We start from the raw sequence: 24,807 nt of genomic DNA on the forward strand, positions 1-24,807 counted from the left end.
TAGATCACTTCCTGTACCATGGTCGTTGCATGGTCTTCGGAAGAACGTATCGGGGAGTTGGACCTGAACGTAGCCGAACCGTTCAAAGACTGCGCGCTCCGATCGGAAACTTCCGTGTCGTCTTTCATCGTTCTGTAAAACGCCGCAAAAAAAAAAAAAAAAACGTTCTGAATTTTTTTGATCGCGTGTTTTTGAATCTACTTTTGCGGCTTCTTCTTTGGACCACGAGACACTGAATTCCTGATTCGCCTGAGAAGCTGGCGAGCGGGCCTGGTGTTGGCCTGCCGCAGCAGCTTTCTGTTTTAGCCGCTAGGTGCCGTCGATTTCGCTGGAGTCGCCAATAGGGCGTTTTCACGTGATGTCAATCCGCCATTTGGTTGTTACATGTTCCGCGGATGAATCTTTCAAACGTTCGCCTTTGGTACGCACCAGGCTGCTCCCATACCGCAAAATGGTGAACATAATGACGTCAATGAAAACACCTTATAACGCACCGAAAAAACGCGGAGCAGGGTGAAGATACCCTGCAGCTCCGCTGGTTGTCTTGCATTTTCGCCCTGCTCCTACTCCTCGGCATATATTACAATCAAATGCAGTTTCTCATCATTGGCACCACAACGAGCCATGACTACGAACCTTTCAATCCGATCTCTGTGTGCGCGGCTTGCACTGACGTCATATAAGCCGCCATTATAGTGGCAATTGTTTCTGAGCAAGTACCTACTGCAGAATCCGTTTCGCACCACCGATTTGGTTTTTCTCGGCAAAGACAAGTAGAAATGACCCTCACCAGCATGGTACGATGACGTCCCGTGCAGGTCATGTATGTAATCCTTTTAGCTAAATCACTCGTTCAGTTTTCAGCACAATGTAAGCGCATGCGCGTAACAGCCACGGCTTTCAAGAACCACAAGGAACGTATGCCTCGCGCTTGATCCCAAAGTTCACGCGGTGTTCCAAAGCCTAACATCTCTCAAGTCTCTTGGATGCCTCAGACATCTACATTTACTGGCAGAGTGCACATGCAGCTAGTGTGAACACCGCTTTATGTTTATTGGTTTAAGGCTGCGGTCCCACGGCAGCCATCTTGAACAAGGCGTTAGTTCAACCAATAGATGGCGACACGCACCCGTGTTGTGTAAAGCCCCTCGATATGTGGGATGGCTCGAGCACCATCACGTTCCCCTCATGGCCTTGCTCGCGCCGCTGCCAGCTGTGCTCAGCTAGCTCAAGTAGCGTGGCCCAGCAAACGGATGTATGCGAGAATGTCAGGCTGGGTGTAAATTGTTCTCTGATATAGGGGGATGCCGTTCGGCGGTTATAACGGGCTTTCGCAATAAATCTTACCAAGAAGGAATCAAATGTTGATTGGCGTGTCAATATTCTATCAATGAAAATTTCTTCTGCAGGAATGCACGCTCAGTAGACTCAATCCCTAAGACACCATGGAAGCGGACGTCAACAAAACTGCTTCGGGATTTACGGGTTCTCACCTCATCATTTTAATGACGACTAAAATAACGTCACGAACTATTGTGTTTCACGGGGTCCGGAAGATGTTGTAAAGGTTGTTACATTATAGTTCCCAGAAAACAAGCGCCGTTGCAATATTTTCGGAAGTACCGGCACACATAATGTTGTAAGTACAGCTTAGGAGGAGTATGACGAAAGCCATCAGAAGAAATAGGAAGACGTTTATTTGCAATGATGACGATGAATGAACGGCGTTTAGCGACGGCAAGTTATGAGCGTTCGGGAATATATAAGTTCAGGTGATTGCTAACTATGGACATGCCTTTTTGTCGGGAGATGGTGTTGCGGTGATGACCTGATATCGGACGACTCGTGGCAGACGAACAAGCAAGTTTCTTCTCAGCGAATGGTAAGTGTCCAGTGTCAAGCACAACACGTGGCTACCGACGTTGTCGACGTTTCGAAAAACTTACCGCTTTCGACAAAAGTCCTGGCACCTGGGCTAACTTTCTGGAAAGACTCGAAGTCTTCCTTTAGTCCAACGCCATCATGAACAGTAACTGAAAACGATCCACTATTCAATCGGTGGGTGGCGAAACGTATCCGCATCTGCGGAGTCATGGGCGATACGTACTCTAAGTAACTGGAAGTTTACACGATGCCTGCCACGACGTCCAAACACGTCATTGACGTTCTACGGTCTCTTTTACCTACTTTTGCCCCACCGAAAATGCTTCTCTGATAACGCGCCAAATCTTGCTTCAAACAAAATAAACACGTTTTTGACGAAAAAAAAACCGGCATCAGGCATCACATTAGTGCACCATACCATCCTGCAACTAACGGGCATGCAGAACAAATGGTGTGCGAAACAGAAAAAAAAAAAAAAAAAAAAGCCCTTTTGAAGCTTACGGAAGAAGCAGTTCAGTGAAGAGTCGCCAGGTTGTTGTTCCAGCAGCACGCGACGGTCTCATCTTACACGGAAAAAACACCCGCCCAAGCAATATTCGCCGGACGAAGAACCACACCCTCGATCTCATGATACTATGGCTTACGAACGAAGATTAAGAGATTCTCAGATCGGGGGAGTAATTGCAGTTTATTCGGTCGGACAACTCGTCTACGTAAGGAATTTCAGCGGAAGTCGGGCCTTCCATATAAAACTTGAGTAGAAAAGGCTCTATGTTGGTTGACCAGAAGGTGTCATCTCTCTGAATACGTTGGATATCAATGCCCTTGAGTGTAAATATAACTAAATCACAAAACTCTCTTTGTGTATTGTGTAACTGCCCTTGTATTTGATAGTAGAAGCTATGGTGGTGATTTGGACCTTTCAAACCAGGCTCCTTCTTCTTGTTTTTCGCCTCATACTCCTTTGCGGTTTAAGTATGCTTCAAGAATCTTTTGGAACGGGGACACTTTACGTCAACGAGGCCATTTGTTCCAAGTAGTTAATCAGGGAATGCTGCTAGAAATCCGTCCCTCCTATTAACGAATAAGCCGCAGTTCTGCACAGTGCAGTTTTCCTGTTCCACGTACAGTTGTAAAGCAGCATCCTCATTGATTCTACCATATTCTGTTGCGGGTGAAAAAAGTCTTTGGGTATACGATACTTGAAACAAGTCTGGCACTGTACGTTGTGGTTCAACACCCACTAATGTCGTCGTCCTTATAGAGCCTCATCATTTAATCATTACCTCGTCATCTCATATTGCTCTTCATCCACAGCGAGTACAATAGGCTGCCGCCATATTACAATCCAAGAATTGAAAAATTGAGTCGTTCAGTCCTCCAACAAGTTTATTATTTATATAATGTTATTACGTTACATTACCTCGAGACGATGTCCATCGTCGACCTTCAAATACTTATACCTGTATATAAATTAGACGCACAAAGGGGGGGGGGGGGGGGGGGGGGGGGGGTCGGTGGCCGAGTGCATGGTCTAGCGCACACCAGCTCGGAGCACTTGGAGCGAAAGCTCACGCTGCAGAAGCCACCCCGCCCCTGCCCGTTTGGATCTGGAAGAGCACCGTACCGGCGTGCGATCGTGTATCACTACTGCGTGGTGCACGTTAAAGACCCCAGGTTTGCGGTTGTACCGCACTGGCTAAATTGCTCATCTACAGCTGAGAGTCAGACGCCCACTAAGGCGGACTAACTTCCGGCTGTATAAGCATACACACAACAATTTGCAATTAGACGCATAACAACAAAGAGCACAGCGTGCCGCCTCTTTTCTTTGGATGTCTTTTTTTTAAACCAGCGCAAACTCGCGCGTTCTCTCTTTTGAGACGCTTAGAACGGTCGCACATGAAACCCGCGTTTCTTCTACCCGGCCGCTTCCTCCTCTCATTATGTGTAGTTTGTAATAACTAAATAATCTATAATAATGGTGTATTATTCATATTTACTTTCAGTTTCAGTCAGGGAAAAGGAGTTTCGCGGAAACTGGAGCAAATAAATTAGCTGCGCTTAGAGTATCGGCACCCAAAACAATTTTGGGGAACGGAGTGCCGATACTTTAAAGCTCATTCAGTGACTCTAGGCATGAAGTGAACTCGGGTGTATTATTTTCCTCTTCGTCTCTATAGTTTATTGATTTCAATCATATCGAATAATGAACACATTATATCACGCTTGTCATTGTCATAGATTTATTAACCTTACCCAGTGCTTAAACCATTCATTTATCGATAGTAAATCTTCCAATATATTTTTTTAAATTTGAAGGTAAAAGCAGTGGTAAAAAGACACGGAGATTGATGATGATACAGATGCCAACGCCGCCCTTGGAAATTTTTTTAACACTAGAAATCAGCAGTTTGTCTGCCATCCGCCAGGTAGCGCAACAAAACACCCAAACAGTTTTAATTGCTTTTAAAATTAGCTAAGCTCTGCACCTTTTAAAATACCAAAGCAAGATCATTGTGAAAATTTAATACATCGAAATGTATATCTATTCCAAACAATAAATGTTATTAGATGCCAATAAATCTGTTTGATGTCCAAAAAAGATATGCGTCAAAAACAGGTAAGTTTGAAGGGCTCCTGGAGCGTTATGAGTTTGAAAATTAAAAAAAAAGCCATCGTCCACCTCTTGGGCAACCATTGTAGCTCTAAATGTTATAAAAGATTTTATCATAGTTTAATTATTTCCTCAGCGGCATTTGAAGTACCATGACTCGAAGCACAAAAAAGTGCTACGTTTGATATAAGATATCTAAACAAAAAAATTTTACACAACATTAATTGTTTTTCTGCATATTACCAATTATAAGCACTACATCTGTAGCTAATTTCATTGCCCTAGCGCTTGTCATTAAAAACATATTTGTGCTGAAAAATGTCAATTTTAGGGCAATATTTGGAGGGATGAAAAAAACAAAGTAGTGCAAATACCAAAAAAGTGTATCGTTACATTCTGCTCCGACATCATCTTAACAAAACTGCTATATTGGAACCGTGCTATATTTAATGTATCGTTCATAAAACATGAACTAGCGGAGCAAGTGAGGGTCCGCGCCGTCATATTCGCAACGCTACAAACGCGCATGAACAGTAAAAACCAACACATACGTAATATCAAACGAAAGAGGATTGCATTGCCTTTTGAAAGACATTAATCCCACAAAACAGTATTTAATAGGAGATGAGTAATGACCTGCCAAAAAGTACCTAAACTGCCACATTCAGTGGGACCGTGCCCTTAATGAAACGGCTTCTGGAAGCGGTTCCGGTGGTCGCCATATATGTGAGCGCGAACGCGAAGATATGGCTGCGATTCAACATTCCCAACGATTTACATCTTCTTGCATCTTCGCCATCGTCAAGTTTGAGGCGTACAGGCCACCAATCCTCGTTAATTGTGTGTGTTCCGTGAATCGCATTTCGTTGCATTCACGGCGTCCTTAGCACTTCCTTCGGACAGGGTGGTCGCCCTCTGAACGATTGAAATGGCCACGTGGTGCCGCCCCCATCAGCGCAAGCGCCTACCGAGTGCCTTCCCCTAACAAGATTTCGCTTTCTCTATCGGCCTTCCCATCTTTGCTTTTTGTTCCGCGCACCGGCCGCCACAACAATAAAACGATGGCGCGATAAACACAACTATGCCAGAGGCAACCGCGTCGACGAAAGTGGCCGCTGCTCGCATTGTTCCCGGGACCGTTATTGTCCGGCATCGGACATTGATAGCATTGTGGGTCAGGGTCCGGTTTCGAGAGCAGACCTTCGTCGTTTCGAGATGCCGCGCGTGCGGCCGCCCAGTGAGTCAATGCAGTTCGCTAGCTGGAGCCACGTGCAGCACATACGCTCAAGAAGCTCTCTTCAGTTCTGTATACGGTCCCTATTGGCGACGTGCTCGATCGAAAGCGTCGCTGTGGTCGGCCGGTCATGATTGGCTGAAGGCTGACTAAGACGTCAGGAAAGGATTTCTCATCGACGAAAATATGAGGAATGCAAGAGCTTGAATTTTAGTGGTGTTGGCAGTGTCGATTTGAGAGGGTAATGATTTGAAGCTTCCCCCATGCTCATTGCAAACAACATCGAACTTGTTGTTCGCAAGGTAATGACGTCACGAAAGGTAGCCATGGGATGGCGCCACCAAAACATCTCGCCGCAGTCTTCCGTCCACTGCCCCCGTCGGCGACTGCTGCGGATTGAAAGCGCGTGGCGACGCTGAGAGCAATCGGCGTGCCAGAATTTGGCAGTTACCGAGCCATAAAAGAAATCTGGTGAAAGTACGACAGGCACAAGCAACCGAGCCCTTCGCAGATGAATTATTCACAGCTCCTGGCCTTCAGAAGCCTTAGGCGTTCTCGCCTTGCTGCCCTATCGTTGTTTATTGCTTCGGTGGAAAGGCGGGAAAAAAAGGAGGATGAAGAACTTGAGTATATGCTTGCTGTTATCACTACTGCATGCACCTCACAGCCTAACAAATGTAAATCTGTCCTTGCTAAGAAGGCAGAGAAGTCAACGATGCATTTCTCATTAAGCTTGCAGAGACTGAAGAAGGTAGGGAGGGAGGAAGGTAGCAGCTACAGGAGCACGCCGATTGCGCGCAGCGCCCCCTGCATTTTCACCCACGGCGCTGCCATCTCGCTGCGTGGAGAGGCGCGTTCGAACGTGAGACTAGCCAGTCTTTCTAGGGACCATAGTTCTGCCAAGAACTGTCCAAAAGCTGGTTCGCAGACTTGCAACTGCTTACAATCGTGTACCTTATTAGAGCCACTAAATACGCTACGCTTCAGAGTAACGACACTTGGCCATACTGTGGCTTAAAATCATGGTTGCCAGCTATCTGAAGCTTTATCTGAAATCGCAGGAAACGCTTTGCCGTCCTCCAGAAATATTAAAATAGTTTGCGACAGAGCAAAAGCGATATCACCTGAAGTTACCGTGTCTAAAGCTGAGGAAGTAGCACTTTTAATGGTATTACGATTGACAGTTACGTCTAGGGGTGTCGCGAATTTTTGTCGAACCAGATTTTTTGGTCGAACTTTGGGGGTTCGACTGGGTCGAACCGGTTCGACGAACTTTCGAACTTTTCACCAGATTCGAACGGTTCGACTTTGTGGACAGTGTGGCCAGACCTTGATACAAGTATGTCTAGGTTTGGAGAATTTTTTTTTTATGCAAAGAGTTATTTTATTTTGTGAACAGCTGCAATTGAAAGAAACTGATTCTATTCACTGAAGTAGTTAATAACTTAAATTTTAGTACTGTATTGACGAAAATAACGGATCAGCGCTGCACTTAATTCATCTCTTAGCCATTACCATCCAATCCGAAGCCAACTGGCCAGCCTGTCGCGCATGCGCACACGAGTCGAACCTCAATACAAGGTTCGACGAACTTTCCACTAAAAGTTCGAAAACGTCGAACCTCGTCGAACTCGAACCGCGGCCGGTTCGCGACACCCCTAGTTACGTCTGCTCTGGACTAAGAACCAAAATGGTGGCGCTCACTGGCAGATCGGGGCAGAGCCGTATATGGGGAGAGTTTGGTCAGTCTATGATTTCGCCGCCGTAACGCTCTCCTCCCGAGTGAGCTAGAGCCACTAAATGAGCTGCGCTTAGAGTATCGGCACTCCGTTCCCCGACATTGTTGTGGGCGTCGCCATTTTGGCTCGTATGCAGAGCAGACGCAACTGCCGATCGTCATGATTCAAAAGTGCGACTTCCTCAGCATTAGGATTCGGTGTTATGAAGGTCACGCGATATTGCTTTGCTCTATTACGAACTGTTTATACATTTATGGGGGGCGGAAAATCGATTCCTGTTATTTCAGATAAAGCTTCAGATAACTGGCAACCATGATTTTAAGACACAATATGGCCAAGTGTCGTTACTCTGAAGCGTAGCTTATTTAGTGGCACTAGAGTGAGCCAATCAGCACGCGGCGCAGAGCGAGAGGCATGTGCGCATGCGCGTGAACTCCCGGCTGCTCCCAGCTGAGTGGGGAGTAATGCGGATTCTTGGGCGAGTTGGTACTGAAACTTGGAGAACATAATAGCGCTTCACGACAAGGACGAAGGGTAGGAACGAGACAACACAATGCGCTAACTTCAACTGGTTTAATCGTCAGAAAATCAAAGGTATAAATACTCTGCATCATCGCGCCATTCAACCAATCCCAAGCCACGCCACTGATCGCAAGAACTGTATCTCTTTGTCTGCCAAATCGATCGACGCCACGCTGACACATCGATCCCCGTAGTTTCTTATCAGGTCCGCCTCTATAATTTCCCTTACCGTCTTATCTCTATGTTTTCTAATGACAGTGCACAAATTAAATTCAGGTTTGCACCCACAGTCATGGCAGTGCATCGACAAATGACCGTCACGCTGTCCGCTCACTTTTAGGTTGTGCTCGCGCAACCTAAAAGCGGACAGCGTGACGGTCATTTGTCGATGCACTGCCATGACTGTGGGTGCAAACCTGAATTTAATTTGTGCACTGTCATTAGAAAACATAGAGATAAGACGGTAAGGGAAATTATAGAGGCGGACCTGATAAGAAACTACGGGGATCGATGTGTCAGCGTGGCGTCGATCGATTTGGCAGACAAAGAGATACAGTTCTTGCGATCAGTGGCGTGGCTTGGGATTGGTTGAATGGCGCGATGATGCAGAGTATTTATACCTTTGATTTTCTGACGATTAAACCAGTTGAAGTTAGCGCATTGTGTTGTCTCGTTCCTACCCTTCGTCCTTGTCGTGAAGCGCTATTATGTTCTCCAAGTATGAGAGGGGAGGGCCGCCATCTTCAATCATTCTCCCGGCGGAATGCGTGGAATAGGCATCTAAATCTCGATTATTGCCTGTTATATCGCTGGCTCTGGCAAGCAAATAACATTCTGTTATTCCTCGGTGGCTTAAAAAGCTAATAAATGAAGATTTTTCGGCGTATGGCCACAAACTTTTATTCATGCGAAAAAGAAGTCGGCCCGTAGCAGACGACGCGTAGCCTCAGCAGTGCTTTTCTCCGACCAGTCTTCGACGGCGTTGCTAAAAAATGGCGGTCGTCTCCTCTCCTGCTCCCTTCTTTCTCCCTCGCTTCTTCGGCGCTCTCCTCCCTTTCATTTACTTTTCTCCTCTCCGGCGCCTTCGTCGCCACACCCACTGGCCAAACTCTCCCAATATACGGCTCTGGATCGGGGAACATAGAGCCACTAAATCAGCTACGCTTAGAGTATCGGCACTCTGTTCCCGATAATTGTTGTTGGCGCCGCCATCTTGGTGCTTGTCCAGAGCAGACGTAACTGCCGATCGTCATTATCCAAAAGTGCGACTTCCTCAGAATTAGATTCGATGTTAGAAAGCTCGTGTAATATTGCTTTGCAAGAAACGGAGAAGCGTTTCTTGCAATTTGAGATAAGCTTCAGATAACTGGCAATCATGATTTTAAGCCACGTCGCATTTTAGCAGGCACACTTGTGTACTCTGAACTTGGAGAACCACTCCGTCGAATGGGAGAATAGTTTCCTTACAAATATTTCCGCCCCCCCCCCCCCCAAAAAAAAACAAAAAAAAAAAAAACAAAAAAAAAACGGGGTTTTGGATCCGCCCCTGCAAGATGGGCAATTGTCTTTACTGTGAAGCGTAGCATATTTAGTGGCACTAGGGGAACGGAGTGCCGATACTCTAAATAAAGCCTAGTTCATTCATTGGCTCTAGTGTGCCTAAGAGAAAACACACTGCCGCCTGCTATCGGATAGCCGTGGAACGCTTGGGCATTTCCGTATATGTCTTTTTTATTTGTGTGCGTGTGTGTGTGTGTGCATTATTCCGGCTCTGTTGGCTTGAAAATACTTTTTTACAATGTTTTAAACGATTATTTCTCATAACAATCTCGTAAATACGGGAAAACCGTGTGCTGTTCTAGTCAAACGCAATTCCAGGGTCATCTCATAGATGGCTCCAGCCAGGGCCGTACCCAGAAAAAAATTTCGGGGGGGGGGGGTTTCGGGGACAACGGCGGCCATTTTAAAAATGTCTATTGTCTTATTTTCGCCTATGAATCATGTGCATCGGTGGCATATAATGGAGAGTTATAGCAAACCGGAGAACCGGTCCCGGTTCGGTACCCGGTAGCCGACCGGCGCCACTGCGCGTGCGCAGAGGTGGAGATTAAGATCGGCTGGCTGCAAGTGCACCGACCAGGGCCGTACACAGAAAAAAATTTCGGGGGGGGTCAAAACCCCCTAACCCCCCCCCCCCCCCCCCCCCTGGTTACGGCCCTGGCTCCAGCGTACCAGTGTGTTCAAACACTTGACCGCCATTTTGTGTCATCGTCGCTTCATCTCTGGACAGTTCGTTACGGGCGATTCATGCCAAAGACATCTCATTCCAATATTTTCCATCGCAAGACGCTCTACTCCAGGAGTACTCATTACTTCCACATTTCATGTCAGGATTTAGATGCACAGGCCTGTTGCAAGACAATATTAACCGATGGCGCAAAAACAGTCAACAGCGTGGAACACGAGCGTTAAAGGGATACTGAATCGAAACTTAAAATACACCTCTCACGTTCAGAAATAGGTTAAACATGACCAACTCAATCTCCTAATGACAATCACACGATTGTATTTTGAACGGATAGCTATACGCCTCGCAAGTGGGCTCATTTTCGTCTTCTGCGCATGATAAAGGAAGTAGCGGCCACGTCAGAACGCCGAGCCCTGATTGGCTGATCGCGTCCCCCTATCTCAGCATCGTCTGCTCCTTTGCAACGTCGTCTGCTCGCAACGTCGTCTGCGCCTGTCTTACCTTTCCTGCGACTTTCGGAGCGAACTCGACTTCGCCTTTAAGAGAGGGCAGACGAAATAACTCGAGCGGTACGTTGTTTTTGTCTAAAACTAGCAGACGTGCATCAAGGAGGGAAGTCAAAGGACTCACTGGCGAGGTGTCCCGGGGCGCCGAGGTTTGTTTGCTTAGAACCAAGAGTGAGCGTGTTAGTGTCCGCAAGTTCCCTCCCAAATACTTTTTCCCTCCATTCGTGTGCGGCGAGACCCCTCAGTCTTTAACGGCGTCGGCGGGTTGGCGCAGTTAACGTCGTCTGCTTTACGTCTGCTAGTCAAAGCGATGGCTGCTTTACCTTTTCTGCGTCTGTCGGAGATTCACCGCTTTTTCACCGGCGAGAGTCACCGTTGCCTCGGGAAGCAAGGAGATAACAAGAGGAAGAAATTGACCTCTTAATCTAAAATTGAGGTCAGCGATCAAAGTATAATACGGGAAGGGTTCACAAGGGTCGCGCGGGCATATTCCATTCAGCACGCCAGCCGGTCGTGGGCAGGCGGTCGCCGAGTCGCGGAGCGCCTGCTAGGCCTAACTGCCCAGCTCGTTTGGTCGCGTTCGGTGGAATCGAGGCCGTTGGAGCTTTTCCTGGGTGTTTGTGGATCCAGCGTTCTTGTTCGTCGTGGTCTGTTTCAAGTACTTCTTAATTTTTTCTTGCTGCTTGAAGTCGGGACGCGTGAGAAGCGCACGTAGAAAAATATATCGTCCGTGGGTCGTCGCGACCGCGACGCTGTCGGCCATGCTGATTTGATCGTAAGAAGTGCGTAAAACAGCTTCGGAGGTGCCGTAGGATTTCGTCGTAACCTGCGCAAAACTTACGAAAATTTCGTTTCGTGACTACGAATTTGTTCTTAAGTTTTGTCTTACGCACAATTTTGGCGTAAGGTCGTTTCGTGAACCTGGCTTCTGCACTTTCGAAAGTCGCAGGAAAGGTAAGACAGACGCGGACGACGTTGCGAGCAGACAACGTTGCAAAGGAGCAGACGACGCTCAGATAGGGGGTCGCGATCAGACAATCACTGCTCGGCGTTCTGACGTCACCGCTACCCCCTGCGCAGGAAGCAGACGAACTTGCCCTCCGCATATTTCTTTTTCGTTTCAAAGGGCCGATTCGAGCGAACGCTCGATCATCCATCGAAAAGCACGATGCATCACGGGAGCAGGACAAATTGACGTCAAAGACGTGACGTCACTTGGCCCAGCACGGGTAAAGCTGCTCCGAGTACATGACGTATTTGCTTGAGTAATAGACACACTTCTTACGAACAAGGCCCTTGAGTCTACTTTCCTGCAGAACACACATACAACCAACCATCGCGCCATAAAACAAAAACAAAACAAACAGCGAATAGCGAGCTTGAGAACACGATTCTTCGTAAAAATACGATCTGAGCAGATGACATTTTCGCGTGAAGACGTTATCTCTGTCCCGTAAATCGCTGCCATTTTTCTGCCAAACGCGGTGATTCGCGCTCCGAGTGCTCCGCGGGAAAGCAGACCGACAAACTCTGTTCATAAACAGCGTGAAGGTATTCACTGGACGCCATATTTGAGGGCGATGTTTAGAGCGCATGCTCAGAACGAGCTCACATTAATAGCTTGCTAAGATCGGCAACCTTGATGGTGCGAAATGCACGCTCGAAAAGGACTGCGGAAGCTCGCCGTCAGCACGCGCTCGGCAGCAGCGCACACGGATATGGCCGCCAGTGAATACTCTTTCAGTGCTAACAAAGGTACGGGCGTGAGCGCGTGTATTTGGAGGGTGTATTTTATTTATGCGCGAGTTTTTATACGGACAAAAGCATGCTGTACTTACGCGCTTGTGGCTTCGTCTCTGTCTCTCTCTCTCCCTCTCTTTCTCTCTCTCTACATATATATATATATATATATATATATATATTGTGCCACATGTTCCAAGAAAAACAATCCTTTTTATTTTAATGTCCTGACATGTTTAGTTTCTGAGAAAAAAAAAATCTCAAAGAAGCGGGAAAGAACGACGAGGTTTTGACGATTGTCGTTTGTGGCGTTTTTGAATCACTTATAATCTCAAAGTATTCAAAAAAGAGCGTCTATATTTTTTTTTATTGTTATATATATGCAAGTCGGTAAAACGACATTCCAACTAGTATTTATTATTCGTCGATCCAATCTTTGTAAAAGACCCCAAACATGCCTTCGCGAACAACTGTAACGTAAACTGCGGATTTTTTTATTTTTTTCTTTTGAGTCGACTATGTTTAGTTTTGCTTTTAAAATAATACCACGTGTAGAACCTTTCATTGCCTTCTAAATTAAGCAAAGTCTGTGCCTTTATAATGTACGGGTACTGAGAAATAAATTATGAAACAGAGAAGGTTTTCACTTTTCGTTCAATTTCAACATGCTGTATATATATATATATATAAACATTTTTAATTTTTTTTTTCGCGTCGCTTTCTCTTTGGATTTTTCTTATACCCGGAATACATTCCGTTACACGTATATGCACTGGTTTTGAGTTTTAAGCCTCAGAGGCACTTCGTTTGCACTGTGACGAAAATTAAAATTTGCTGATTGTAAATACTACGCTCCTAGCCTATAAAAAGTTTTGTTACACCCTTTTTTAAGTTACGGGAGTTCAGTGTGGTGCACTTTTACTAAGGATGGAATTAACAAAGTTGAGCGTATCCAAAAGCTAGCTCCTCGGTTTATTTTTAATAATACGAGATCATCATCCACTGAATCAGCTAAAAAACCTCAGCTTCCGACTTTGCAAACACAAGTTATAATTGAAGGATCGAAAATTGTTTACCTCTTTACAAAATCATAAACGGCTCCCTTCATGTATATAGCTCCAATTACTTGAAACCTTTACAGTCCAGGTCGTCACGAATAAATCATTGCCCAACATTAACACAATAGAGGTTTAAAAACGACTGCTTTGGATTTTCTTTCTTCCCTCGGGCAACTCGTGGATGAAATAACTGAACAAATGGTATTGTGACTCTGACGATGATTTTCTATCACTTTGTAGATGTATATATATTGAACTGAACTTTAGCTAATTTGTTAGTTGGTGCGCCACGGCTTTTTGCTGTTGTGTATTCTGTAACCACTCGTACAATAACTCCCTAAATAAAGCTGGTAATAAAAAAAAAAAAAAAAAAAAAAAAAAAAAAAAAAAGCCTTCTGAAAAGTAAACTGGGTGCCAACTCCCGTCCCCCCTTCTCTCAGAAAAACCAAAGAAACACAATCCCATCTCCTCTCCTGCGCCTACCGAGCTAAGAATGATGGAACGGGCGCGTCTAAAAAGTGCACCTGCTAATTCGGAGTGTACGACATGGCTCTCGAACATATTGCACAACTGAGTTATTAACAGACGTGCAAATTGCCATTGTGAGCACACATCCTGGCGCACTCCACGCTAAGGTACTTATTCTTTTGTTTTCGTTTTGCTCCGTAGTCTTGCGTGTACTAACCGGAGTACCTTACATCAAGCTCCTGGTGGACGAGGACCACGTCGGAAAGAAAAAAAGAAAAAGCAAACAGAGAAAAAAGCACGCGTAATGTTACGACAGGGTGTGTTCCTCTTCCAGCAGGACCGACGTGGACGGCGACACTCTCACAATTAACGGACAAGCGGCCATCCCCCGGCGAAGACAATGCGCCCCGCCGGCGCACTGTCCCTTGGCCCCGTTCCGCACGGATGTGCCTTTTGTAGCGCGACCCGCCTTAAAACCCGCGGCCCGCAAACGCTTCTTCGCAGATGATTGCGTGCCCTGGCTTTCACCGGTGCACATGGACGGCGGAGACTGCGGCCGGAAGACGACGGGCATGCGGCCGGCCACGGTGAGGACATGCACGCCCCTGGACCTACGCGAGCTCGGATTAACGGCGGCGGTCCACGGACGGCCAGTTCCCTCTTTTGCGGCTCGTGGCGCGCGCGCGGACGACGCGATTCCTCGGGATTACTGTCCGTTACCCTAAAACAAATTCACAGGGTGTCTTATGTTATTCTTAAGACGACCTGAAGGCGAAAGCCCAAGCACCGATCCCGGTGATAGCGAACCTCCGAAGACAGCGGGTTCTCTCACGACGCCGTTAAAGGCCGACGACTAGACCCGAGATTCTGCAAGGCAGAAGATCCTCCTCATTATGGTGGAGGAGGAAACAGGCAACGGTGGACGGGGTGAAAGGGGGGAGAGGAGGAAGCGGAGGAAAAGTGGAAAGCGCGAACTGGTCGTAGGTCTTTAAAGGGCAACTCCGCTTCATTTTTTATATTTAGAAAACTATGTAGCCCTCTTCAGTATCATATAGGAAGACCCCATGTCAAATGTTACGATCTAATTCGGTCTATATATGTGATAAACTGGCCAGCAAACTTTCAAATCAGCCAAGTCGCCGAAATCTGCCAACTCCAGCGTGCGACGCGAGGCGCAATCGGCAGCGCAGTCAATGCGACGGAGTTGGAGCGGCCAACGTTGAGCCACTACGTCAGAGGCATGTCTACGTCAATCTCACGTTTTGTTTGTTTTTACTTCTCAAAGCGAAATTGAAAGATGATGTCATGAGTTTCTCCTCCCGGTGTTGGCTGAACGGCGTCCACGTGATCACCGTAACGCGGATGAGCTAGTTTGCGCTGCCCTGCGCGCTTATCGGTCTGTTTCTCCGCTCCCCCTCTCCTTTTCGTCTTCTCCCCCTCTCCCTCTCTCCCGGGCCATCACCATCCATGCCATGCGAAGCGACCTGCCCGCGTCGCGTGTCCTGTCCATCAATCCCATCCCTCCTCCCCCCCCCCCCCCCCCCCCCCGAACGTCACAAGACCACGTGGTTCGACGTGACGTGGCCATGACTCTGACGGAACGAGAGCAATGTTGCCTGACGCAACCGAAGTTTCGGTTTCGGTATCATTACACAAATAATATTTCACATTTCTCGAATCCGAGGTCGTAGAGCTGTTTAGAAGTGCTTTGGGAAATGGAATCACATGTAAACCTAAATTCTTCGGAATTGAGCGGAGTTGCCCTTTACCGCTGTCTTCACCGCTGCCCGAGCGAGAGCGTCCTCCTCTCCCGATGAATTTGCGCCGCGCACGCGCCTCCGCCGATTCTGGCACAAGTAACGCCATCTCGTGGTCCAGTGGCGAACCGTAGGTTTTGGTACCTTTCGTGTCGCCGACGCGTTTTCGCTCAAGGGCTGAACGATGAGACATATAAGGCTTTCGCCTTAATAAAGTCCGTGCGTCGGCTTACCTACAGGGCACTGGGGGATAAGCCAATCGCGGCAATCTAACGAGGAGACAAGTCGACAAAATATGTTCAGAACGAGAACTGAGCCTGCCATTTGGGACAGCGACTGCTTTTTGCGACCGTAGAACGCATCGAATGGAAATTTAACAACAATAATTGGGTAGAAGACGAAGAGAGTGGAGGACTGGGTGCGCCTGATTTGTTCCTTCCCGATTCGATGCGTTTGTGAACCCATGGTCATGGAACAATGTGAAACGGCATGCTTAAGGCCCGTTCACACTCTTGCATTTTACTCCCACCGACTGAGACAAGGCCGGTTTTTAAACCTCTTTTGACGGCATACGACCGAGTGCATCGTTGCGCATCCGATCGTACGCCGTCGCAAGAGGCTTCAAAGCCGGTCTTGTCTCAGTCAGTCGTATAATCAAGCAAACGTGTGTGAAGAAGCCTTTACGTGTTCCATCTTCGTCTTCGTCATTTGCCGAGCTCTCTCCGTGCATTGCAGCGATTGGTTCCTCGAGTGTCACGTGGAACAGTAGACGCGCGGCCGTTTCTTCGGGTGTCGCGGATGGGTTTACCTTTAGCTTCTCGGTTTGAGCAGCCTAAAGGGCTGTCCAAACGGGACACGCTTTCTGCTGTGCACAACATCTACTGGACGGAGGTTTTATTACCACCCCGCGGTCCGCTTTAAAACGTTTATTAGTATTATTATATTTATTTTTTACCGCGAAAGCCTAGTCATTTGCATTAATCGGTGTCCTTATTGAAAACGGACGCCAGCGCCGAACATTCATTTCCTAAAAATTAGCGCGTTTTTTTGTTTTTTCTTTCTTCTAGTGTACAGCAGGAGGTTTGTTTCGTTTCGACAGCCCTGATCACGCAACCGGTTGTAGCGTAATAGGAAAGAGAACATGCCGCATCCTCTCTTACCTCCTACATTCAGTTACAGGTCAAGAAAGGTTTTCGAGGGAAAGGAGGGCTGAGGAGGAGGAAGAAAACGAAGTGCTAGAGAGGAGAGGAGGAGACTCCCTCCTCTCTTCAGCGTTCCGTCTGCTTCCTCCTTCCCAGCCTTCCTTTCCCTCGCAAACTTTTCTTAACCTGCAACTACTATATATAGGCGCAAGGATGTAATAAGTTGGATAGACTAAAATATCGACTGACACCGGTTCCGTTTTCGTATTATAATAATAAGCGCACAAGAAATATGTTATTCACTATTTTTAAAGTTTTCTAGTTCCGAATAGTTAAAGACTACCCATCCAGCTGAACTATTTCAAATTCAGGATGAGCGTGCTGATTCTACATGTTTACATTATTTACATTTACAAGTAGGTATCATGTATCAAATTATTTCTTCCATTAAATGTTTAATGCTTAACAATTTGAGAAGACAAGTACTGTATTTGCTTGAGTAACCGCGCTGTTTATGAACAAACCCCGTGGGTCTGCTTTCCCGCGAAGCACGGGGAGCGCGAATCACCGCGATCAGCACAAAAATGGCAGCGATTTACGGGACAGAGATAACGTCTTCACGCGAAAATGCTATCTGCTCACATCGCATTTTTACGGAGAATCGTGTTCTCGACCTCGTTATTCGCTTTTTTTTTTTTTTTAGGGCGCAATGAATGGTTGTAGTGTGTTCTGCAGGAAAGTAGACGCAAGGGCCTTGTTTAAAAGAAGTGCGACTATTACTCGAGCAAATACGGTATTTGCGAGGAAAGGTACTTGCTATAGGCAGTCATGTCTCTCATTATGACACCAACTTTAGAGCCCAGAGACTAGACCACGATGCGCCAGACTCAATTCAGCGGAGTTTAGCCGCCATTTCTGAATCTGGTAATTACCGATGTGCGCCCCACCGCACTTCGGTTTTTAAAACCCGACCGGCTAGAAGCAAAAAAGAGATAGTTGCATGTAAACGTGGCACATGCTGCAGGATATATGTGCCAGGTGGCACAGACAGCATATTCGTGTCCACAGGATATCCAGCGGACGTTAAGATCTTGATTTGAGGGTATCTGCAGTACCGCGTGTGCTGCCGGAGATCGTCTTCGATACGAAGACCTCAAGGAAGGAGTGAAAACCGTCGTTTACGTACCACGAAAGTCGGCCCGCCGTTGAGTGGCGATTATCTCTGGAAGGATGCGTACACATGTACACTTTTTTCTTACCTATTCCGAGCACGTGCGGATACACATAATCCAGATACCAGGGAAGAGATTGGTCGAAGTCATTTTGGAGCAGCCACAAGTATATTTTGGAACAGGAAAAATAAATTTTCGAGCTTAATTAAGCACACACTTAATTTTCATTCATACCGCTGCAAATATTATGTTAAGATCGCCTGTCGAACTTAAAGACCTAACGTATCGATGCAGGCGATCGAGTTGGTTATGCAAGATGAGTTGGTTATGAACTTAAAGATTAAGTCTACTTCAATTGCCTTCCCACTTCTGTGAAACCTTCTGTTAGTGTCAACTGCACGGCAGGTTTGATTCCCTCGAACACAAGACAAGCTGCTTAGTAGTGCGTGAAGCACAAAACACGGCAACAAAATGCTGATTGACAAAGGACAGTATGAACTGCGATGCAGTTATTTCCGGTACGAAACTAAGGGTAAAGCCAATTGTATATTCCACTGAAATAATGATCAATTATAATATTTTAGAGCACGCAAACTGATGTTTTGTTAGAACTCTAGAGGTTAAAAAAAAAAAAAAAAAAACTAAAATTCTTAAATCAGATTTAAAAAAAAAATTGTATTTGACTATGACCATCAATTTGACTATGACCATCAATAACATTTTATATTTATAATTGCATCACACAAATCGGAATGTGAACGATGGATATGCCTCCTTAAAAAACCACGCCAAACTCGCTAAGACTGTTCTTAAGCTTCCATCCACTGCTACAGCTAATTTAGTTTTAATTTACATTATCGGCTGTGCCATCAAACAGATATGAAGTCATATAAAGATAATAACTAAACAAAAGAGTGCCCTTACAAAATAAACCTATAGAGCAGTCCATACAGATAATTTAAAAACATTCAACTCTCCTTGCTAAATCTCAAATATGAAAAAAGATATCCTCAGAATGTTGCAGTCCGTTATACATATAATAACCACAACTTTGTTCAGAAATCGCGTGTCTCGTCCTGCTCTGGAAAAGTGTGTTCCCTTCAGCACGCAGGTGCGCTGCGGCGAAACAGAACTCGCAAAATCGCGGAGTTGTCCATTTTGCGGTTGTCGCTCCACTGAAGTACACGTAGACTGTGAAGTGAGAAGCGCACTCGACGAAGTTAGCTAACCTGCCACGGCTGTGTTTGATAGAAATGAAACCACATAGGGTGATTTCATCTCAAATCGTGCAAGAAAAAATGATCGGTCATCAGAAAATTCTGAAAAAAAATATATATGTATGTGGAACGTGTGACTAGAACAAAACTGCAAATTAGAACTACGCAATTTTTGGTTTTGAAAGGGTGGAAGGTAGGTCTTGCGATTTTTGCAGTTTTCACGAGATTTAAAGTCTTGCAACGTTTAGATTTTTTTTTTAACGATAACCTTTTTACTGCTTTAAATCTTCACACAGAAGGGTTAAGGCCCGTTCACACATGCAGCGGAGCGCTACAAGCATAGCGCTAACCTCGCGCTAAGTGCGTGCTGACGGCAGCGTTCACCAGCTTTGTATCGGACCATCAAAACTGTTGCTCATGGCATACGATAAGTAGCTGATGGCACGTGAGGAGCGCTACATCAGCGCTTCGCTGCATGTGAGAACCGACCTTTAAAATTCTCTAGAAGTGTGTTGTCCTTATTTAATACTAATACTGGAATTTTGTACCTTTGAATAATGGATCAAGTTTGAATCGAGCTAGCTTTCGATGTACAATTATTTATTAAGATATGAAATAAAAGCTTGCATCTAAGCCTATATAAAAATGACCAGACGGTCTACGCGCTACGGTTCACGCAGTGGCCGTTGGCGGCGTTACTGCTTGTCCTGCTGCGGAGCTCAGCGCTCGGGTCCGAGTTTCCCCACCACCACAGCGGCCCCGGCGGAGTGGTGGTGCTCTACCACAAGGAGTCCCCTTTCTCCGGAGGGGACCGCGGGAGGTCCAACGGCCACTTCCCCAAGAGCAAGCACGGCTCCACGTCGCTGGTGCCCGCGGCCTCCATATTGCCCTCGGGCTTTGTCCACGGGCGACCGGCGTGTGCTAGGGACTTGGACTTGTGTGTCTTCAACCACGACTACCCCATGTGAGTCTGTGTTCCCCGATTGTATAACGCGAATGGTTGGCCCACGAAAGCTGAGAACTGTATGGCGCGCGCGCACAAATCCTTTTTTTTTTTTCAAGGACGATGCTTGCGTTTACTTACGCGCACTCCGTCAGAAAAAAATCTTTGTGGTTGACTTTTTTTCGTCCTTGACAGGGGCAGCATTAGGACGGCTTTAGAAGATGCGTGATTCTTATCTTAAATTTAGACGTAATAAAAAAATTAAAAAAACGGCGCGAAGACGAGGACAAAGTCTGAATACCAACTAGACCAAACTTTAAAGTTAACAAGCTTAAAGTTTACTGGATATGTTTTATTATTTTCCAGAGGTAATAAACCTTTTTTGAAAGTGCGTGCCACTCTGAGCATGTACTGGGCACTAAGGCTGCGCCAGCATTCAGCGAGGACAATGACGTAATAACCTACTCACATGCTTCGTGCCCAAGAAATGGCGGCCGGCAATGTTGCTTGATGGGGTTATGGAAAGCGTCTATTGTGTAGTTTACTCCAATGCGTGTCTGCATTAAAAGTTCTCATGCGGCAATAAGAGATCCTCTTAACTGCCGGGTCGTTCTGAATTTAAAAAGATTTCTTGGTATATTGGATTTCTGACATTATATTGCTAGGAAAGGGAAAGAGGGGTTATGTTCCAATGAGGCGGCATTGGGAGCTGTAGTCCCTAAGGAGAGTACATCAGGTCAACTCTTTTGAGGAGCCTGTAGCGGAGTCCCTCGATGAGGCGTTTTCCAAACAATTGCTCCATATCACATCGCACTGACTCCAGACCCAACGAGCGACGTCGAAACGGTGCTGGTCTGTTCTTAGCGGGCCACTGGCGGCCGCAAAACGTATATGCAAGATTCCGTTCTTGCTGAATGCTGTTGAAGTTAGGAAGGTGAGAGGCATTAGGAGGGGCCGCTTGTGTACCGAGCACGAAAGGCGAGACAGTCACCGAGAAACGAGCCGAGACTGACGACGTTTCTAGTTAGGAAAGACGCAACAATTTGAGTGACCCAAGTGAAAGGGATTTCTTTCCCTCGTTCCCTAAACCTCTTCCCCTGCCCTATTCCCCTTCTCTCCCCGGCATCCAGAGACAAGGTGCAGTCGATCGTGGACCGGTACTACAACCAGATGTATGACCTGCACCACACGCTGTACAAGACACCGCCGCACGAGGTGCAGTGGGTGGAGAACTACACCCTGGCCTTTGCCCAGGAGAAGCAGCACGGCAGCTTCGTGTGCCGCTCCGAGGCCGTCTACCTGCGCATCGGCTGGGCCAAGAACTGGAAGGGCCTCTGGCTGACCGTCGTCAACACCGAGCGCTTCCCGCAAGTCACGCGCGTCGAAAAGTGCAAGTCAGTGTGCCCTCGGGGGCTGCAGCCCTTGCGGCTTTAACGATATGACGTGCGAATTTTACCAATGTCACCTGGGGCCCTAAACTCGTCAAACACAAAGTTGGAGCCGAAGTTGAGGGAGCGCGCCAATTGGACAATCACGACGATGACTTGGCGTTTTTCTCGTCGACGTCCAATCGGCGCGCTCCGCGAACTTTCGGCTACAACTTTGTGTCTGACGAGTTTAGGGCTCCTGGAAGACGAGGTTTACGCCTTCCCCCCCGGGCCCAAACGCCGACACGTGACTCTAGTCACCACTCCTGTATCCACGCGGCACCTACCTTTAAAAAACCCTGAAACGAAAAATTTTATAGCAAGATTGACAGCGTGAGACGCAATTTAGTCGGTAGCCACCTCCTTTCCACTTTTTTTCTCTCTCGACATTTAGGGCGCGTGAAGGAGAGATGGATCGGCTTCGCTTTACATTGAGGTGGAAAGAGCGAATGACCAAATGACCATCTCATTGAGCCATAACCATTCCATAAAGTCATGGACTTTGCGCGCAGAATTTCAAATGAATCTCTCGCCGTCAATACTGCTCTTAAAAATATTTTTTCGCATAATTTTTTTTTTGACACGTGTGTACCACCCAGACTGTTAAAAAAAACTTTTTTTTTTTTTCTTTTCATGGGGTTTTTAAAACTTCTAGCAAACGGTCACCGTGTTGCGCGTACCGCACTGCCGGAGTCTTTGAATCATGTGCTTTTGAGGGCGCGCACCCCGCGCTCTAGGTATCACTAGGGCACGCGCTTAAAAGCATGCTTCAAGGGTTCAGGCGGTGGGGTACGCGGAACAAGGCAACCGTTTGCCAAAAGTCCCTGTTGAAAAGAATTGTGTTGCTTGTAATTTTAGACAGCCTTGATGCTAGTACGCCTCAACGAGTGGCCTGTCTTTTAGCTGTAGAGCCGGTACGGAACTCATCCAAATCGGGGTGTTTTCAACTTTACACTACCTTACTGGTCCCTGCTGGAAATGGAAAGCCCAATCACACTTACAGCCTGATCAGCTGCTTAATGAGATTCAATATGAAATGTAGCACTACCAATGTGAATAACTTGGGATTTTCTCATTGATGCTCTTAGGAACCCTGCAGAGAAGCTGCAACCTAAAAAAGAGACAGATTTGTGACCAAGGTGAAGGCAACCTTGGAGATAGAACCTTACGAGCCCCCCATGAGCACAATAGTACCTGATAGCACCGATATGCACAACTGACCTCACTGGAACCCTTGGAGACACTGCAGAAAAGCTGATATCTTCGGAAAGGGGTAGTTTTTCGTGCAGGGTAAAGCCAACTTTCCGGAAGATCTCAAGCAACCTCACACTTCAAAAAGTATCTGAATTATGGCGCCTTGCACTCAAAACAGGATCCAAAGTGGGACTCAAATATACTCATATGCCCATTGACCAAGAAGCTCCTTTGTCACGGTGTAATTTCAATGATAAAAGCAGACTTCCTCTTTCAGTCCCTCCTTCGCAAAACTTGACGACATAGTCTATGAGTTGCACTATAAACGTGGGGCATCCGTGGCTACGATAGTGAAATGCTACTCATAGATTGGACACAAACACTGCGCAGCTATTTTTTCTGATCGGCCAATGATTTACTTCACAGATACTCTCATTCGGCAAGTCAACAGTGAGTCGGGAGGAGCTTCAGGTTACATCCAGCGAAACGTATTACGTAAAGTTACATCGCGCCTGCCGTGGGGGTCCATATGGGATATGCAACCTCCATGCGTTCTACATAAGTAAGCTGATAGCTCTGGTAGGTGATCCAGCTGCATGTGCGTTCATGCAAAAGTTTTTTTTCTTCTTTTTTTAAGAGAGGAGCTCATGCTCATAGGCTTTATGGCAGTTCACGGTAGAGGGAGACAGTGTACAGGCTGTCCCCCCCTCCCTCCCTCCCTCACCCCCCCCCCCTTCCCCCCCCCCCCCCCCCCCAAAATTGTTTTTTATTGCAAAAATAAACAATGTATTGCTGAGCGCTCATCCTCCGTTCAAATGTAAAGCTAGCGGCCCGAATCAGATGAAAAGGTTTTAGAACCAATATCATGTAACTTTTACTCAAAAGTTATGTGATTTTCTGAAATGTTCAACAGAAAAATGGCGGCCGACGGAGCCCTCAAATAGCTCAATGGCACCAGTTACTAAGAACGGGCTTCAATATTTCCCACTGAAAATTTAAATAAAAAAAAATCGCATGTACCTTTTGAATAAAATAAAGGGCAGTCCTGAACTTTGGCATCCGATTCAGACTGCTAGCCCTACATTTTGGCGGAGAATGAGCGTTCAGCAGCATGCCTAGTTCTTGACAGGTTGAGAGTAAAGTGGAGGCTACTCCCACATCTTTCCACTTTAGCAGAGCGATCGCTGGAGAGGAGGCGACCTCCTTTTCAGCTTTCGCTCTGTCAAAGTGGAAAGAGCTGGGAGGAGCTTTCCCTGAACCTGTCACCTACTATAGTTTATTCCTGTTGGTAAAAAAAAAGCCAACCTTGTAAATGTTTTTTATTTTGGGACATGGAGAATTTGTTTTGGCCGCTTCTGGCGTGCAGGTACCGGGGCAAGCCGTGCGACTACATGGTGCCCTGCTACAAGTCGTCGTGCAAGCAGCGCGAGATGCTCTTCCCACTCATCGCCGTCAACCCGTACGACCCGGGACAGAAGCCCAGCATCGAGCTGTTCCCCATCCCCAGCGGATGCGTCTGCTACGTCGACGATTTCCGGTTCCACTGACCCTGCCCTCCAACACCCCTCCCCAACTCGCCCACAAAGCGCGTAGATTTACAACTCCAAACAAATTTCTCGTCGTACGGAGCAAATGGCTCCATTAGGGAGTTTTAGCAGATCGTTCCGACGACTCCGACACGCGGTGCTCCGCCAACAGCCTTGTGCATGTATCGTATCGGTGTCTGAACGTTCCACTAAAACTACCCGTTGCTTCGTCGAATCATTCATCACAATGCGTGTCTGCGGATGTCGGAAGGATAGTAGGACTGCTGCACTGGCAAACTTGGGAGAGTTGGTATGTGGGCTGAATGTTGTTTAAAACAGTGAAATATAGAGGATGCATCTCTATCCTTATTTATTTACAGAGCTGTATCCCGTTGGTTAGAGCAGTTCAAAAG

General features: G+C 46.7%; 1 protein-coding gene across 1 annotated transcript; it reads left to right on the forward strand.

The window, feature by feature from the left end:
* Window positions 1–18: 18 nt before the first annotated feature.
* On the forward strand, window positions 19–24,415 carry LOC121833639. Its single transcript, XM_042287075.1, has 5 exons — window positions 19–134; window positions 14,351–14,603; window positions 19,958–20,268; window positions 21,378–21,641; window positions 24,235–24,415. The coding sequence occupies exons 1-5, from the start codon at window positions 19–21 to the stop codon at window positions 24,413–24,415; spliced, it is 1,125 nt and encodes a 374-aa protein (XP_042143009.1).
* Window positions 24,416–24,807: the final 392 nt, after the last annotated feature.

The sequence above is a fragment of the Ixodes scapularis genome, unplaced genomic scaffold, assembly GCF_016920785.2.
Source record: "Ixodes scapularis isolate PalLabHiFi unplaced genomic scaffold, ASM1692078v2 PGA_scaffold8__174_contigs__length_109621045, whole genome shotgun sequence".
Lineage (NCBI taxonomy): Eukaryota > Metazoa > Arthropoda > Arachnida > Ixodida > Ixodidae > Ixodes > Ixodes scapularis.

Bases quoted from the DNA above. Each gene is read 5' to 3' on its own strand.
- LOC121833639 (XM_042287075.1), top strand. From the start codon at position 19: ATGGTCGTTGCATGGTCTTCGGAAGAACGTATCGGGGAGTTGGACCTG. The intron at 14,604-19,957 runs GTGAGGACATGC...AAAAATGACCAG, and splicing joins CGGGCATGCGGCCGGCCACG to ACGGTCTACGCGCTACGGTT. The intron at 20,269-21,377 runs GTGAGTCTGTGT...CCCGGCATCCAG, and splicing joins TTCAACCACGACTACCCCAT to AGACAAGGTGCAGTCGATCG.